The 17,883-nt window shown below is 43.2% G+C and overlaps 1 protein-coding gene across 1 annotated transcript in view; it reads left to right on the forward strand.

Moving 5' to 3' along the window:
- LOC124775818 (retinal guanylyl cyclase 2-like) overlaps positions 1 to 17,883 on the forward strand; it is a 295,210-nt gene that overhangs the window by 164,022 nt on the left and 113,305 nt on the right. The window contains exons 4-5 of the mRNA XM_047250651.1: positions 8,891 to 8,971; positions 16,825 to 17,001. Of these exons, the coding sequence (XP_047106607.1) occupies positions 8,891 to 8,971; positions 16,825 to 17,001 (258 nt within the window). The remainder of the gene's footprint in view (positions 1 to 8,890; positions 8,972 to 16,824; positions 17,002 to 17,883) is intronic.

The raw sequence follows: 17,883 nt of genomic DNA on the forward strand, positions 1-17,883 counted from the left end.
CGTCGATGCTACAGGAAATCCTATCCTTTCTTCCTTTGTATCTTCTTTCGCCGACAGATTCCCGTAGAAACGGTGTGGTGACACCAGCTGCAGTAAGTTTGGTGGTAAGAAGTTGACATAGACTACAGTGCTGATTTAGCAAGAGTAGATTTCTTTCCGGGAGGAGGGAACTATACCAAGTAGACAAATAGCTCCCACAGCACTCATTACGAAACGCCATCAGGTAGCTCGAAAGACCTTCGACAAACGGGGACGCAAACTACCGTAGCACGCCTCTGGGAATACTGTGAGGAACCCAGCCAAAGAAAAGCAGGTTTGGAGAAAAACTGCCTCACTCATAAGCGAATTAGTGCAGGGTCGCGACAAAACAAGTTAGCCGACTGCGAATCTGTAACGTAGAGTGCGAGAATAGAAAAGTTATTTTTGTAATAATTAGAGAGATGAAGGGAAATATTGCCTGTTTAGCGTAAACTTAAATGAGTATCAGTCCCATATTTACACCTCATGGTAGCCTCTGACGCCCTGCCGATTGAACTGTAACTGTGGTCGTTCCACATACCAAGGTACCACTCTTTAAGTTGTTTGTAGTGTGAGGTCTTAGTTTGACTGATGGGATTTTTATTCTTTGATTACTTATTAAGCAAGTGTAAGGCACTTTCACATTAGCAGGTATTACGAAACACTACCTGAGAAGACGTACTTCTGGCTAGTTACAAATGTACAACACTGTCACAACCTGTTAGTTACTATAGTGTAGATTGTTGAACACTCTATCGTTAAGACGCCTTTTAAGTTGTTCTTCGTTTTTCAATTAATAAAAAAGAAGTTTCTATTTTAACTCCTTGGATTACGAAGTAAGCTAATGGCTTAAAAACGACAAAGTGCGGATAGAAAAAAAATTATTAACTAATGGTTACACGCATTTTGACGCACATTTTAGAATCGTGGACAATACGAACGCAAGAGAAAACGCGTATATCGGCCACTGAAATGAAAGCTATGAGACTCACGAAAAGCCGTAGTCTGCGACGGTATCTAACGGTTACTGCTAAGCGTAGCTGCTATTCCAAAAAGCATCCAATATGAGCAAACCACCTGCGTCTTTACCCGCAGTTGCTCGCACTTTAGGTACTTGGGCTATGCAAGGCTCTTTTTAAAAAGAATGGCTCCATGTAGTCATAGAGTCGAGCAGCGCATGTCTGCTTTCGTACTCTGCAGCTAATTCACTGCAGGTAATAACGTGTAGCCGTGATTCTGCTGTCAAATTCTCTATGAATTGGCTAATATAAATAATAATAAAATATACAGATATATAAAACAAAAGATAAATGAATAATTTAATAAGAAGGCTTATGTTCTAACGTCTATAATTGATGTAGAGACAGAGAAATGTGTTGAATAATGTTTATTCAAAAAGGACATCTCAAATAAACGGGAAGTGGTCCTACGATATTCGATTAAAATACAGACAGCAAATATCCTTGACAAATGCAATAAAGTTACGTTGAGAGCGTTACGAGGATAGCAGCAAAATCCCCACACTAAAACTAAGTCCATTTCGTGGTCACAATATAGGAAATATTCAAGACCGTTCAGAGTTCAACACACTGATTCACAAAATTAAAATACACTATGCAAAGAATCGTAACTCATGGTCTATCTATTCTCAGTTCCGTGAATCAAGGGGAAAAACTTACGAGTCCTTGCCATGGAACAAATTCAGACCTCTCGAAATACAAAGTTATTGTAGCGGCCTCTACCACTCAGAATCAAACACCCACACGACCAAATCATGCACGTTACAATAGGCAGGTCTGCTTACTTCCAAGACTCCACACAAAAGTGTTCACCTTCTTCGAGATGTAACATAAAGGTTAAAATCTCGTAGCGGCCATTCACCATCCAGAATCTATCAACCACAGGACCGAATGAAGCACTGTATCATAGGTAGGCCTGCCTTCTTCAAGAGCTAACATAAAAGTGTCCGCAATTGCTCCCTTGAGCTCGACACTCGAAAAGTTCCTGTCTCCACTTGATTCCCATAGTTTTCTCCATTAGCAGAAGGCCGTCCCCACCAAAAATACATCGTCCTTAAGATCTACAGACATGATCTGATTCGAATAGATCACTTCCTGGACTAAATTAATGTATTACAACAAAATTTCAATAAAGAAATGTCATCAGCATTTGGTTACACTCAGATAGTTTACAAAAATATAAGTAATATTTAGTTCATAAATACATAAGCTAGCATTCTTGTGCAAGTGTGCTCATGATAAATGATAACAGGTTGTCCTTAAATATTATAGACACAAATATTTATGCCTTCTTATCAGAATCGTCTTTTGGTTCTCTTTTCAGTTGTGGTGTCCACTAACACATGCGCTGACCACTTTTAAATAGCATAGTTTTTTAATAGCTCTTGCAGTCAACATTTAATTTAAGTCCCATAGTGCTCAGCGCCATTTGAACCTCAACATTTAATTAAAGTTAAAACAGGCAAAACACTAAGCTGTTCGTTAAATAAATACACAAATATGACAAAATTTGAGCTATTCATGCTGTGTTTATTGGCTATGTAACTATGGAGGATGCGATGTTCTGACAAACGTTTGCATAATGAAAAGATGTAAAAAACGTAATATACCAAAAAATAAAAAAGACACAGATGTGTAGCTTTCAGCGATGATAGCTATACTGCAACGCTATCAATTGTTTATTCATTGTGAAATAATATCTTCTGTAATTTTAAAGAGATTGAAATATTGTTTTGTCGTTGGATGTGCCTCGTTTTTCTGACATCATAGATGTATTCAGATTTGCACTAATATTTGACTGTGAGTTATTGTCGAATCTGAGACAGCTGTAATGTAGTCATGTATGAGATTCTCTGACACTCAGCCATTTCTTGGAGCATCTCCTGCACAAAGGCCATTCGTATAACAGCTGTCCAAATTCCCAGCTTTGGGATTTTTCCCGATTTCCGGCGACGCTGCTGGTCTTTGTACCTGGTCATGCTGGTACCTTTCACCTAGCCGGAAGCCGGAACTGCCGCAGCGCATCCTGAGACCTGGGTCTCCTAGCGTTCAACCGTACGACAAATTCAACCTACCTCGTACCAGTACTGGGCGGCCGATTAGCTACCCTAAATACGCGTAACAAGTCTGAGAAATCAGTTAAGAGATGTTGATATCCGATTTTTTTTCCTTTATTGATTTTCGAATCCTTCCAAAGTGGGCGCGCTGGCAGTAGTTTAATACACCGCTCTTCAGCCTACAGAATTGTTAAAACATAAGAAGAAGATAACAAACAATAAAAGTAGGTGATAAAACGGTGACTTAAATCGTAAAACGGCGGAAAAATGTGGAAAGTTAAAAGATAAAACAAAAGGGTAGGCGATGCTAATAATATAGACAGGAAGCAGACAGGTAAAATAGTAGACAGACAATAGGCAGGGAAAAACAGGATGGAAGCAGGGGGAGAGGGAGCCTGGGAAAAGGACAGAGGAAGGGAAGGGGAGGTGAGGATCAGAGTTCATAGGAGGGATAAATGGAGGGAGAGAGGGCATCATCCAGGAGGGGGAGTCGACGGAAGCCACCTTGGGAAAGTAGATGAAGGGTGTAGAGATGGAGGGTAGGGGGACACAAAGGTGAAGGTGTGGCAGAGGGTGGGGGTTGGAGAGGAGAGGAGCAACCAGGGGATGAGGGCGATCAAGGCGACGGGAGGCGTAGAGTACATGGATATGTTCGAGGAATAGGAGCAGATGGGGGAAAGGAATCAGGTCGTAGAGGATCCACGTGGGGGACAGGAGGCGTATACTGAAGGCGAGGTGGAAGACATGGCGCTCGAGAATCTAGAGGGACTTATAGAATTTGGAAGGCAGGGGGGGGGGGGGGGGGGGGAGCGGATATCCAGGCGGGACTGGCATAACAGAGGATGGGAAAGATTAAGGATTTGTAGGTGTGGAGGATGGTAGAGGTGATATCCATTCCGAATTAGGAATTTATTAAGTTAACGAATTAATAAAGCAAACGAGAGTAGAACAGCTAGCACTCCCCGATAGGTGAAGACTAACAAAACAAGTACTGACCTAGAAACTGCGATGAAAATGATATAGAGGAAGACAATGGAACAGACAGCTGAACTGAAACAGTAACAGGCGGGAGATCTACTGATGAGGTTAAGATAATGACGAAGAAGTCTACTGTGTAAATGGTCAACATTCAGAATGATTTTAGTTTTAACTTCTGCATAATTAGAAAGATACATACCACAACAGCTGTCACGGCTATAATTTGTAGAACACCTCACTGGCTCTCTGTCAGAAGATGACGAGAAGTAAATTATTAAACGTTTCTTCAAAAGGGCACTGCCACTCTTCTTATACCCTGGGATTTTATCATATCAGAAATTGCGATAGCCGAGACACGTTTGCATGACCTTAGATACTTCCCTTAATGGCAGTTAAAACCACAGTCTATCTGATTTTGTAACTTATTGGTTCATATAACTATACGATTCTTTGTATTTCTCTAGTAAATTTTAATACAAGAGATATCAGACACCAGTTATTCTTAATGTAATAACATGTCCAAGTTCATATTCCTCTGGTTCCGAATTTTTCTTATGAGACCTGCATCGTTTTATTAATTATTTTGAGCATGTTGCATTCCTAATTTAATATCATATTATCGTTTTTCATTGCAAAATTAGCCGAAATTACAAAATTTGCGTTATCGGGAAACATTGTTTGAATGTTCTATTTGGTCCACACTGTAATATTGTCTCATTAAGAAAGTGTTGTGATGTCTGATTCCTCTAGAATATTCTGTACGGTTTAATTTGTGCGTAATATTTACTGGTACTCGCGTTTCTTATATCAACTTTTTACAGATCACTTTAGCTCTGAACAGGTAGGCGATCCTTAACAGTGGTTTATCTGGTCTTATTTAATAAATTTATTGTATTGCGTTCCAGTGTCGAGTGTAAACTAACATCGAAAATTGTAAATCGAATCTGAGTCGTTGTGGGTGCTTATCAGAGAAGAAACTCTTCCTCGAACGTCAGGTATCAGTACTGGAAGTTTCTGGCACTAAAGAAAGATAGTAGCGAAGAGAACTGATAAAACTACAACATGAAGCAGAGGTAAATCTAACCTGATTTCGCGTTATCATCTATCATCATGAAGGGATGCAGGTGGTTCGCAGCTGTCAGCGTATCTTTGATTACTATGACAGGTCCCATGCAAGCGTAGGAGAATGTCCCCCACAGCATAAACTGCTCCCACCAACCTGCACTGCGTGTTTAGAGCCGCCGTTCACCTCGATGACGCATATGTGCAGACGACCATTGACCTAGTGTGACAAAAATGTGATTCACCCGATGAGCAGACACGTTTCCATTGATCGACGATCGAATCCCGATGGTCCCGTGCCCACTGCAATCGTAACTGACGATGTTGTTGTGTCAACATGTGAACATGTAAGGGCGGTCTGCTGCGGAGCTCCATCTTCAACAACGTACTATGAACGGTGTGCTCTGAAACACTTGTGCGTGCACCAGCATTGTGCTCTTTCAGCAGAGATGCCACAGAACACCGTGTATCCTGCTTTGCAGAGCAGACAAGTCTCTGAACCCACGTTCTGTGAACAATCGTGGGCGTCCAACCATTTAGCGCTTAGTGGCATTTTCACTGTCCTTGTACCTCTTCCCGAAGATGCTCACGACAGTAGCACGTGAACATTTAACCAGCTTTGCCGTTTTCGGGTTACTCGTTCACAGGCTCTGCGTAATAACAATCTGTACTTTCAGTACAATGAAAAACCAGCCAAACTGTTAAATTTCGCCTTGTTATTTTATAATAAACGCAGCTCGTGGTCGTGCAGTAGCGTTCTCGCTTCCGGCACACGGGGTCCCGGGTTCGATTACCGGCGGGGTCAGGGATTTTCTCTGCCTCGTGACGACTGGGTGTTGCGTGTTCTTCATCATCATTTCATCATTATTGACTCGCAAGTCGCCGAAGTGGCGTCAACTAAAAAGGACTTGCAATACGGCGGCCGAACTTCCCCGCTTGAGGCCTCCCGGCCAACACTGCTATACGATCATTTTTTCAATACTAATAACGTAAAATTGCCAACTTTCTCTGGTTTTTCGTCGTGCTGATTAACAGAAGTTACTGGCCTACAGTTATTCCATCATGCTCGTAATTCGTAATCTGTCCTTTGCCAGAGTCACTTATCTCAAGAGATTTCCCTGTTTGCATTCATACCTTCGCTAGGGTGATCCTCCGTCAGTGTCTGCTTCGCTTACATGCTTTTGTTACCACTTAACACGCCCGCACCGCCACCAGGCGGCAACCAACGTCGCGGTGTGCCGTGGTCGTAATGTTTTGGCTTATCAGTGTACGTCTGCGTCTGAATACTGATGTAACTGTACTTATGGCTGTAATACCCAGATCTGGTTCTTGTATAGTGATCTCATGTTCTGTCAACCGGGTATTCATAGACCTGCACAAAAATTCAATTCTTTCTTCGCAGCTTTTGAAACAGTTTTTGCAGGACATACAAAAGAACATTTTATTGCTAATTTAGATACATAATCATTAATACAGATTGAACTGGGATTGCCTCAAACGTGTAACCAACGGCGATTTATCATTTTTACTGTGTTAGCAGCAACATTTTTATGGCATGTTACCTGTGCGTATCTTGCGAACATTTTCTTCCTGGTTACTTGTTTATGTAAAATTTTCTTTAAGTCGGAATCTGCCCTTTATTAAGCCTATGTAAGTTCGTACCAGGGTTCGACTTAAACTAATGTACACTATTGGACATTTAAATTGCTACACCCCGGAGATTACGTGCTACGGACGCGAAATTTAACCGACAGGAAGAAGATGCTGTGATATGCAAATGATTAGCTTTTCGGAGCATTCACGCAAGGTTGGCGCCGGTGGCGACACCTACAACGTGCTGGCATGAGGAAAGTTTCCAACCGATTTCTCATACACAACAACAGTTGACCGGCGTTGCCTGGTGAAACGTTGTTGTGATGCCTCGTGTAAGGAGGAGAAATGCGTACCATCACGTTTCCGACTTTGATAAAGGTCGGATTGTAGCCTATCGCGATTGCGGTTTATCCTATCGCAACAATGCTGCTCGCTTTGGTCGAGATCCAACGACTGTTAGCAGAATATGGAATCGGTGGGCTCAGGAGGGTAATACGGAACGCCGTGCTGGATTCCAACGGCCTCGTATCACTAGCTTTCGAGATGACAGGCATCTTATCCGCATGGCTGTAACGGATCGTGCAGCCACGTCTCGATCCCTGAGTCAACAGATGGGGACGTTTGCAAGACAACAACCATCTGCACGAAGAGTTCGACGACGTTTGCAGCAGCATGGACTATCAGGTCGGAGACCATGGATGCGGTAAACCTTGACGCTGCATCACAGACAGGAGCGCCTGCGATGGTGTACTCGACGACGAACCTGGGTGCACGAATGGCAAAACGTCATTTTTTCGGATGAATCCAAGTTCTGTTCACACCATCATGATGGTCGCATCCGTGTATGGGGACATCGCGGTGAACGCACATTGGAAGCGTGTATTCGTCATCGCCATACTGGCGTATCACCCGGTGTGATGGTATGGGGTGCCATTGGTTATACGTCTCGGTCACCTCTTGTTCGCATTGGCGGCACTTTGAACAGTGGACGTTACATTTCAGATGTGTTACGACCCGTGGCTCTACCCTTCATTCGATCCCTGCGAAACCCTATATTTCAGCAGGTTAATGCACGACCGCATGTTGCAGGTCCTGTACGGGCCTTTCTGGATATAGAAAATGTTTGACTGCTGCCCTGGCCATCACATTCTCCAGATCTCTCACCAATTGAAAACGCCTGGTCAGTGGTGGCTGAACAGTTTCGTCCCAATACGCCAGTCACTACTCTTGATGCACTGTGGTATCGTGTTGAAGCTGCATGGGCAGTTGTACCTGTACACGCTATCCAAGCTCTGTATGAGTCAATCCCCAGGCGTATCAAGGCCGTTATTACGGCCAGAGGTGGTTGTTCTGGGTACTAATTTCTCAGATCCTATGCACCCAAATTGCGTGAAAATGTAATCACATGTCAGTTCTAGTATAATATATTTGTCTAATGAATACCCGTTTATCATCTGCATTTCTTCTTGGTGTAGCAATTGTAATGGCCAGCAGTGTATATTCTGCATCGTCAGAACGGAGTGTAGTGTAACATTTCCTGTGTTAAGATGACTGTGTGTGCACGTTCTAAAAGCCAATAAATTTAAAAAGGAAGCTTAATACCTTCCGTGTGTGTTTGGCCGGGTTATATTCTAACATCTGCATCTCTGTAACGAACAAAAATTGATCATGTTATGTGGCAAGTTTTATTTTACTAGAACAAGAGTGCACTCATTTCTCAACCGCTACCTCGCGACACATTGGTGTGTCGCAATATTTTCAGCGTCGTATAATCTTCCGTAGATATAATATCTAGAAAGTAAAAAATTATCACCAAATCGTTTCTTGAACTAGCCTAATTTGAGAGAAACTGCCTATCATTATACTTGAACATTCACATAATAATAATAAAAATGTATTGCATGTACTTTACGTGTTAGCTTTCTTGCATCTAGGAAAAAAATCAAACGTAGGGGTGTCGCGAAAATTTGAAAAACATTTTCGTTTACCGCAAAGGAAAAATGGTTGAGAAACACGGGTCTACACAACTATCTCCTAAAAATATCCTAGTCCTGATGAACGCTGCATACTCAGACAGCAGACCATTCTAACAGGGTAACTAAGTTTTATACGTGACTGCAAACGCGGACTGTGACTGCATATGGGTGTGTGTCTGTGTTTCAGGGGGACCTGGTGCAGCTGAAGGAGCTGCCCGTGCAGGGGACGTTTGAGCTAAAGAGCAAAGCCATGGACGTGCTCATGACGGTGAGTAGTGCCGCCTTTTACCCTCATACCCGTTATGTTCGCCTCAATACCAAAAATAAATGTCTCGTATTCTGAAAGGAGTTACTAATGGTCAGAACTAGAAATACCAACACTATAAACATAGGCAAGGAAAAAAATAGACGTTGAGGTATGGACCATTTTACTTGTGTCAAGAACAAGCAGCATCAAATGGTACAGACTATCTTCTTGTTGAGATCCACTACTCATTTTTACTGATTTTTATTTGCCTCTGTGAGTAGTTCTGTGGCTCCGACGCCGTTGTCATAGTATCTACAACTGTTTCTCTCATCTGCCATTTCGCGCGTACAGTTTTGAAACTGTACTTGCACTAGACTGCTTAAATGTCTATGTGTACTGTAATTAGATTGATCTTGTCTTCGTGGTCACTACAGGAGTGATGCATAAGGTGGTGTAATATATTTCTAGGTTTGCGCTTAATACTGGTTACATACTAGCCTACATACCTAACAACCATGGATGGTCAACCGCAATATCAGGGAGGGCATTGAAACAATGAGACAAAGTAACCATATGAAGAGAGAGGATGGTCTCATAGACTATCGGATGAAAAGTGTCCAGGCACCCTCACTGTGTGATCAAAAGTATCCGGACACCTGGCTGAAAATGACTTACAAGTTCGTGGCACCCTCCATCGGTAATGCTGGAATTCAATATGGTGTTGGCCCACCCTTAGCCTTGATGACAGCTTCCACTCTCGCAGGCATACGTTCAATCAGGTGCTGGAAGGTGTCTTGCGGAATAGCAGCCCATTCTTCACTGAGTGCTGCTCAGAGGAGAGGTATCAATGTCGGTCGGTGAGGCCTGGCCCGAAGTCGGCGTTCCAAACCATCCCAAAGGTGTTCTGTAGGATTCAGGTCAGGACTCTGAGTAGGCCAGTCCATTACAGGGACGTTATTGCCGTGTAACCACTCCACCAGAGGTACTGCATTATGAACAGGTGCTCGAGCGTGTTCAAAGATGCAATCGCCATTTCTGAATTGCTCTTCGACAGTGGGAAGGGAAGAAAGAGGGTGCTTAAAACATCGGTGTACGCCTGTGCTGTGATAATACCACGCGAAACAACAAGGGGTGCAAGCCCAATCCATGAAAAACACAACCACACCATAACATCACCGCCTCCGAATTTTACTATTGGCAGTACACACACTGGCAGATGACCTTCACCGGGTATTCGCCATACCCACACCCTGCCATCGGATCGACACATTGTTTACCGTGATTCCTCACTCCACACAACGTTTTTCCACTGTTCAATCGTCCAATGTTTACTCTCGTTACACCAAGCGAGGAGTCGTCTGGCATTTACTGGCGTGATGTGTGGCTTATGAGCAGCTGTGCGACAATGAAATCCAAGTTTTCTCATCTCTTCCGTAATTGTCATAGTACTTGCAGTGGATGCTGATGCAGTTTGGAATTCCTGTGTGATGGTCTGGATAGATGTCTGCCTATTACACATTACGACTCTCTTCAACAGTCGGCGGTCTCTGTCAGTCAACAGACGAGGTCGGCCGGTACGCTTTTGTGCTGTATGGGTCCCCTCACGTTTCCACTTCACTATCACATCGGAAACAGTGGACCTAGGGATATTTAGGAGTGTGGAAATCTGACGTATAGACGTATGACACAAGTGACATCCAATCACCTGACGACGTTCGAAATCCGTGTCTTTCGCGGAGCGCCCCATTCTGCTCTCTCACGGTGTCTAATGACTACTGCGGTTGCTGATGTGGAGTACCTGGCAGTAGGTGGCTGCACAATGCACCTAATATGAAAAACGTATGTTTTTGGGGATGTCCGGATACTTTTGATCACATAGTGTATTAGTAGCACATAGCGCATATCCACCCTTCGCCTTTATAACGACTTGACCACTGCTGGGGACATTTTTAGTGAGTTGTCCAAATATCTGTGGTGGATGACAGTCCATCCTTCCTTTAGAGCCGGGATGAGAGAAGGTAGTGATTTGGATGCTGGGGTCTGGAGTGAAGTCTACATTCTAGTTTATCGCAAATGCGTTTAACTGTGTTGAATCGGATCTCTTCGCAAGTCAGTGCATTTCAGGAATGTTATTCTCCACAGACAATTGCCTCACAGATGCTACTTTATGATAGGGTGCATTGTCATCCCCATCCAAACACTCGTCGTATCCGATCAGTACACAATGCTGTCCAATGTGTTCGTATTCTTTCACATTTAGCTTCTGCTTAAGGGCATTAAGAAGCCCACAATCCTAACCACGAAAAACATCCTCATAGTATAACATCAAATCCCCCATACTTCGTGTTGCCACTTCACGTGATGGCAGATAATGTTCTCCAGGCGTTCGCCGAACCCAACCCCTCCTATTGGCTTGCCACACGGCAAAGTGTGATTCGCCACTCCAAATCACTCTTTTCCAGTCACCCTCTGTGCAGTGGTGTTGCTCTTCACGCTACCTCAACCGTCGCTTAGCATTGAATACAGAAATCTGTGGCGTATGAGGAGCTGCTCCACCATTGTAGCCCCATTCTTTATGACTCCATAAGCTTCGCCAGTGTGCTAACTCGAATGCTAGTGGCACTTTTAATATCACGAGTGAATACTTCCGCTGGTTTCATGCAATTTCTTACAAACCTCCTGCATTATCGACGGTTCCTGTCCATCAGTACAAGTCGGCCTTGTCTTGGTTCAGTAGTTGTTCTTCCTTCGCACTTCCATTTGACAGTCATAACACCAACAGTTATCGTGGGCAGCTTTAGAAGGTTTGAAATGACCCTGGTGTATTTGTTACTTTCGCCACATCCAGTGTCTAGTACACATTCGATGTCACTGAGCTCTCCTGAGTGGTCCATTATCCTGCTACTCATTCTCACACTGTTCTCCGCTTCGTTTTATAATGGGGCTCCGCCTCCCATGGCATTTAGTGGTCAATTCCACATCATATAGGGGTACCCGTATACTTTTCATTAGTACCGTCGTGACCTCCAGCTAGCTGTGAAACCCAAAAAACCACACAAACAACATGAGACTCTGTCAGTTTTGGATTGCCTCTGGGTCCACCATCACAGCAAGGCCATACTTGCATATGGCTGCCTATCCTATGAAGCATAGATCTATCTTTGCTACAATATCTGAGAAATTTAAAACATAAATCTGAATTTCACTGACAATTCATGACACATCATTAAATTTAGTGATCTCCTACGTTAACTGACATGTTTCTAATAAACGCATACAAACACACACACACACACACACACACACACACACACACACACACACACACACATACAAACATACATACAAATGCAAACATTAGCTGAGAGGAACTGTCCCTGTGCAACCCATGTCCTACATGACGAAAAGAATGGTCCATGCCCCATTCACCGATAACAGCCAATCATGGGCTCATACAGATTGGAGCAATAGACAGTAGTAGATCCTCACTCCTATCACAGTAAGCCACGCTAGTAAACGTTCGCACTCCTCCCACTATAGCAAACCACTCATATCCACAGCATTTTTTAAAATTGTGATATAACGTCATTTCTAGTAAAGGAGTTATGACGCAATGTAAGTGGACCTTCGACACAGTTCACCAGTAAAGCCAGAAGATGGCCAAAGCAACTGCGTCCGAAACGTCGGTTTAATTCAGTGACAGTTATTTTAACACGTTTTTGTTAGGTCAGTTTCTTTCATGCGTATCTTTTTGGCAAAGATTTTGCGGTTGATTTTAAACTAACTTCCTGATGAACTAGGATTTCAGATTTTAAACATAGATCAGAAGTAAATGCCAATGCAACATTAACTTTCTTTCTTGTCGTTCCGTTCGGTATAGGCGATGTTCGGGTGAAAAAGATGGAGATGTCTGACACCTTGACTGCTCTGCAGGACCAGTGTGTTGTCCTGGTAAAACTGGAATACGTTTCAGACAGTAAGAAAGCAGTCGGACAGGACAGGACTGAGGGAGGGGAGAAGAGAAGATTGACAGAGAGGGGAGAAGAAGGAGATGTGTGCAATAAACGTGACATTTGCGCACATAGATGAAGCTACGGCTAGAAAGCATATATACATATATGCAGGGTGTTTCAGAAGTGATGGTCAATATTCAGGGATATGACAGGATGATCATTCGAACCAAAAACTCAATTAAACATGCTCACTGAAACCCACCCCTTAAGAGCTATGGGCAATTCTTGATCTTATATTGTGAAACTGATCTTTCCAATTGCAAGCTCCATGCTTTCCATATTTTGGAATGTGGTAGTAGGGACCAAAACAAGAAAGAAACGTCCAGTGAACATGTGCTGTAAACTGCTTACCTTAAGAGCTACGGAAATCCAGGTGGGGTGGGCATAGCAAAAGATGGGGCGGATGAGGGATTTATAAGTGTGGAGGATGGTGGAGTGGTCCAGACCCCATGTACGACCAGACAGGAGTTTAAGGAGGCCGAGTCGGGTATGTGCCTTGGCTTGGATTGTCTGGAGATAGAGATCCAGGAAAGGTGGCGGTCGAGAGTGATGTATTATGTGGCAGTCGGTTATATGGAATTCTTGCAACCAGTTTCTGAGAGAACACTGCGAAGCGAACTGTATACAATGGACATTTGGAGTCTGGTACCTTGCAAAAGGCCACTGCTCGCACCAGTTGGTCACCAGTGTTTAGTGCAACAGTGTTTTCTTCGTTTCTGTGCGTCAGTGTTATCTTCAGTGTGTTCCTTCGTTCAAGTGTACAGCTGATAACCTTCGTTTGAGTACACTGTAGTTCTTGTTTCTGAAACCAGTGCCTTCCGACGAACGCTTTCATCACTATTCTTGTGTGTGTCTTCTGTTTCTAACATTCATGTTTTTCTGTTTCTATGTCTCCATGTTTGCTATATGTTTTTTCTGTTGGCATGTGTACGCCGCTGGCGGGCTGCCTTTGTATAAAGGGAAAATACAATAAAGAAAAAAAAAAACATCTCTTCACTGTCGCGACTTTCGGATTCAGTGAAGGTTCACGTGACGACCTCGTACCAGTTCTACAGTACCTGCAGCACTCCGTAGCTACCACTGTTTAGCTCCACTATATTCTGTGTGCGAGGAATTGAAGAAAACTGAGAAGGTGGACTGCCAGAAGATACAGTTACCCTGAATCAGATTACTAGGAAGACAACAATGTTAATCTCGCCTGAAAGTTTCTTTTCGTACGAGAAATTTCTCGCAAAAGCGCCACTGGTTCGGAGAAATACTAGAGGCTCGAGAGAGAACCCGCAGAAGTCGGCGCGTACCTGCCCGTGATATTTCTGGTCGCCTCACCTGCAGGTGTGTGAAAGCCGAGCGCCAGCCGCCGCAGCCCTCGCGGACCTGTTACTCTCTGCGACAACTCTGAAAGCTCATCACCAACTCGGCAGCAGGTTTCGCAGGCAGGCCCCGAGTCTCCAGGGGGAGGCGGCTTCCGGTGCTGCATTTCCTCCGGGGACGGACAGCACAAGTTTGGCGCTCGCGCTCTGATGGGAGCCGCGAAGTTGGCAGGCCTGCGGTAACGGTGTCTACTTACCTCCTCCGGCAGCAAAAAGCGGCAACGCATGCATCCCCCTAGAGGCAAGATGCTGGCTAAGGCACACACAGATTGCATATGAGAAACTCGTCGTCACCCATATAAAAGTTCCGTAATTGAATTCTCTGTGGGCAGCACAGCGTCATAATAATGACAAAAAACTTATTTTTACGTCCTTCGACAATTTTGATTTGTTCACGAACAGTTTTAGGGCTTCTTGGGCCACCATCTGATGACATCTGAATGTCGCAACCAAAGACAAAATAAGTGTACGACACACATAGCGTGGAAATATCTATGGAGTTGACATTGTAATGCGCAGAACAGAACTCTTGTCGTCAGCATACTTTGTCTCCCAGATGATACGACTTTGATTTTGCACACACGTTTTATAGGCATCTTAACAATTTCCATTGGTTATCTGGAATGAATTTATTTCTTTGCAGATAAATGCAAGGCATGCGACATCTCACACAGCTCAGCTGTCTTTTTTTTATATATAAGAAAATTTGAGATCGGCACCGGTCTGCACTGGACCATATTTCTGAGTCCCTGCTCTACTGAATTATGCTTCAATGTACGCTAAAGTGGAAGTATCCCGAAAAACATCGGGTTTGGAATTACGAAGTGGAATAAATTTGCGATTTACGACTGACCATTTTTTCTCGATTTTGCTTTATACGTTTCCTCTTTATCATAGGCAAGCCCACAACAATATTTTACCGTATTTTTGGCGCATTTCATGAACAAGTGGTCATTTCATTAGAAATTAAATAATAGTATATTGAAGAATTCAAAGAGTTGAATAAACGAAGAATTAGGCCAACTAATTTTCACACACACACACACACACACATTTCTCCTTCTGAAAACATTCTTCTCTAAATTGTTTTGAGCACACTGAAATCTTCATACAGCCTTCATTATCGCCGGCCGCAGTGGACGAGCGGTTCTAGGCGCTTCAGTCCGGAACCGCGCTACTGCTACGGTCGCAGTTTCGAATCCTGCCTCGGCCGTGGCTGTGTGTGATGTCGTTAGGCTAGTTAGGTTTAAGTAATTCTAAGTTTAGAGGACTGATGACCTCAGATGTTAAGTCCCATAGTGCTTAGAGCCATTTGAACCGTTTTTGAACCTTCATTATCGATGTTATAGTTTTACAGTTTAGTGTTTTACAGTTACGTGTTATTAAAACTGGAGTTTTTCTTATTTGTGCTGTTTTCTGTTTGGACCTTATTTTAATGGTGTAGGTTTTGTACTATTTTACGTTTGTGTCCATGCTTTTTGTGTTGTGTTCGTGTTCATTATTTCAATGCGTTTATCTCACTGTGAGACAAGAATGGTCAATGTGCTGATGAAAAATGTTGTATTTGCCTGTGAAATCATGACTATACGAAGGAGTCACCCCTTTGTCTGAGGCAAACTAACGACCGTGAATATGTTTATTCACAGCTCACAAAAATGGAAATCTCATGGGGAGAAATTGGGACTGAATCAAATATGTTTAAGAACTTCCCAGCGAAAATTATAGAGCATAGTCAGAATAAGCTTAGCAACATGTGGGCCTGCCGGCAAGCCCCTACACATCCTCCATACAGTCTCGATATCTCCCTATGCGATTTCCATATTTTAAGAATGCTGAAAAAGACATTCGTGGCTGTTGACTTGCTTGAGCCGAAGAGGTGGCCACATAGGTCTAATCATGGTCTCATAGGGAATTACAAACATTTTTCCATGAAGACATTGACCACCTGTCTTACAGTAGAATAAATGTATGAACAAGTATGGCAGTTAGTTTTGAAGCAAGAAACAGTTTACTTACTTCTTTCCATCTGTCTGTTTCTCATCTGACTGCCCCTTACACTTCATTATTATTGTTCTTATAATTAAAATCCTGGACATCAGAGGAATTTCATAACTGTCAGGTAATGGCGAGTTGTATTTATAGAGAAGGGGCAGCGCCGGAGAAGAGACAGTAACTGTGTTTATGAATTATCTACACTGAAAGTAGCCTAGATATTGAACAGCGGCAGAAAACTATGCACCGGACTTAGACGCTATTCACGCACCTCTCCACCTCCTCCTAAGAGAGACTCCAGAGATGAAGCACCTTTTGAAACGCATAACTCAAGGACGAGCTGTGACTCCCACCAGATCTCAGCCGTGGATCCGCGCCTGCGCACTGGTGTTGGTAGGCTGGTAAAATTCGTGTAGGGATCAGACACGTGAGTGTGGTGGACGGCCGATGTGTGGCGGTCTGTTGATAGCGGCGTGGCGTGGCGGTGTGCGTGTTGCAGCTGCACGGGCTGCGGCACGAGAACGTGAACCCGCTGCTCGGCTGCCTGGTCGACTCGTCGCGGCCGGCGCTCGTCTTCGAGTGGTGCAGCCGCGGCTCGCTGGAGGACGTACTCGTGCAGGACGAGATCAAGCTCGACTGGTCCTTCCGCCTCTCCCTACTCACCGACCTCGTCCGGGTGAGTACCAGCCAGGTCTCGTCATTACCCCTCAAAACATCTAGAATTTAATTTATATAATTATAAATATTTATTTATAATATATGTAATATAATACATAAATATATATAATATTTATATATTAATTTATAATATTTATATATAATATATTTGTATATAATATATAAATATAATAAAATGATATATACAATATATTTATAATGTATTATTATAAATATTTTTTATAATTATATCATTTGCCCCCTGTTCGTTTCATTTAAAAATACTTAGAAAGAACCGTTGATGCAGCTCTCTACGCTTGTGTGTATCCTGTCCGAGCCTCTTTATCTCTGAATAACCTACGCAACCTGCATCCATTTGAACCTGCTTACTGCAGTCTTCCGTTGGTCTCCCAAATTGACGACATCCTTGTTGCCACAGGTTGTGTCTTGTCAACCGATCTCTACTGCCTCCGCCGTTGTCACTCCTCTACTGAACACAAACAGAAGAATATCTCGGAAATGATCCGATCTCTCCACTTGCCACTCCATTTTGCAGCGTCCACAGCCCCACTCACTGTCTGCAGACGGTAAAATGACAGTATGTAGACTCAGGTAGCAACAGTGAACCATAAATAAAAAAACGACAATCGATAAATAAACCCATAGCGCCCAGAATTCCAATATGTAAAACAAAAACACTACGAACCTATGCACCAACCTAATACAGAAAGCAAAGATAATCGGGGAGAAATTTGAAAAATGAATTAAAGTTCCGTGAGCGGAAATAAAAACTTTTGATGATGGCATTGTAACTCTCTCGGAGACAGCAAAGTATTTACAAAAGCGAAATGGATATTGTCTCATGAAATTGTAATAAAATGAATATCAACAAAAGTAAAAC

Source organism: Schistocerca piceifrons, chromosome 2 (assembly GCF_021461385.2).
Source record: "Schistocerca piceifrons isolate TAMUIC-IGC-003096 chromosome 2, iqSchPice1.1, whole genome shotgun sequence".
NCBI lineage: Eukaryota > Metazoa > Arthropoda > Insecta > Orthoptera > Acrididae > Schistocerca > Schistocerca piceifrons.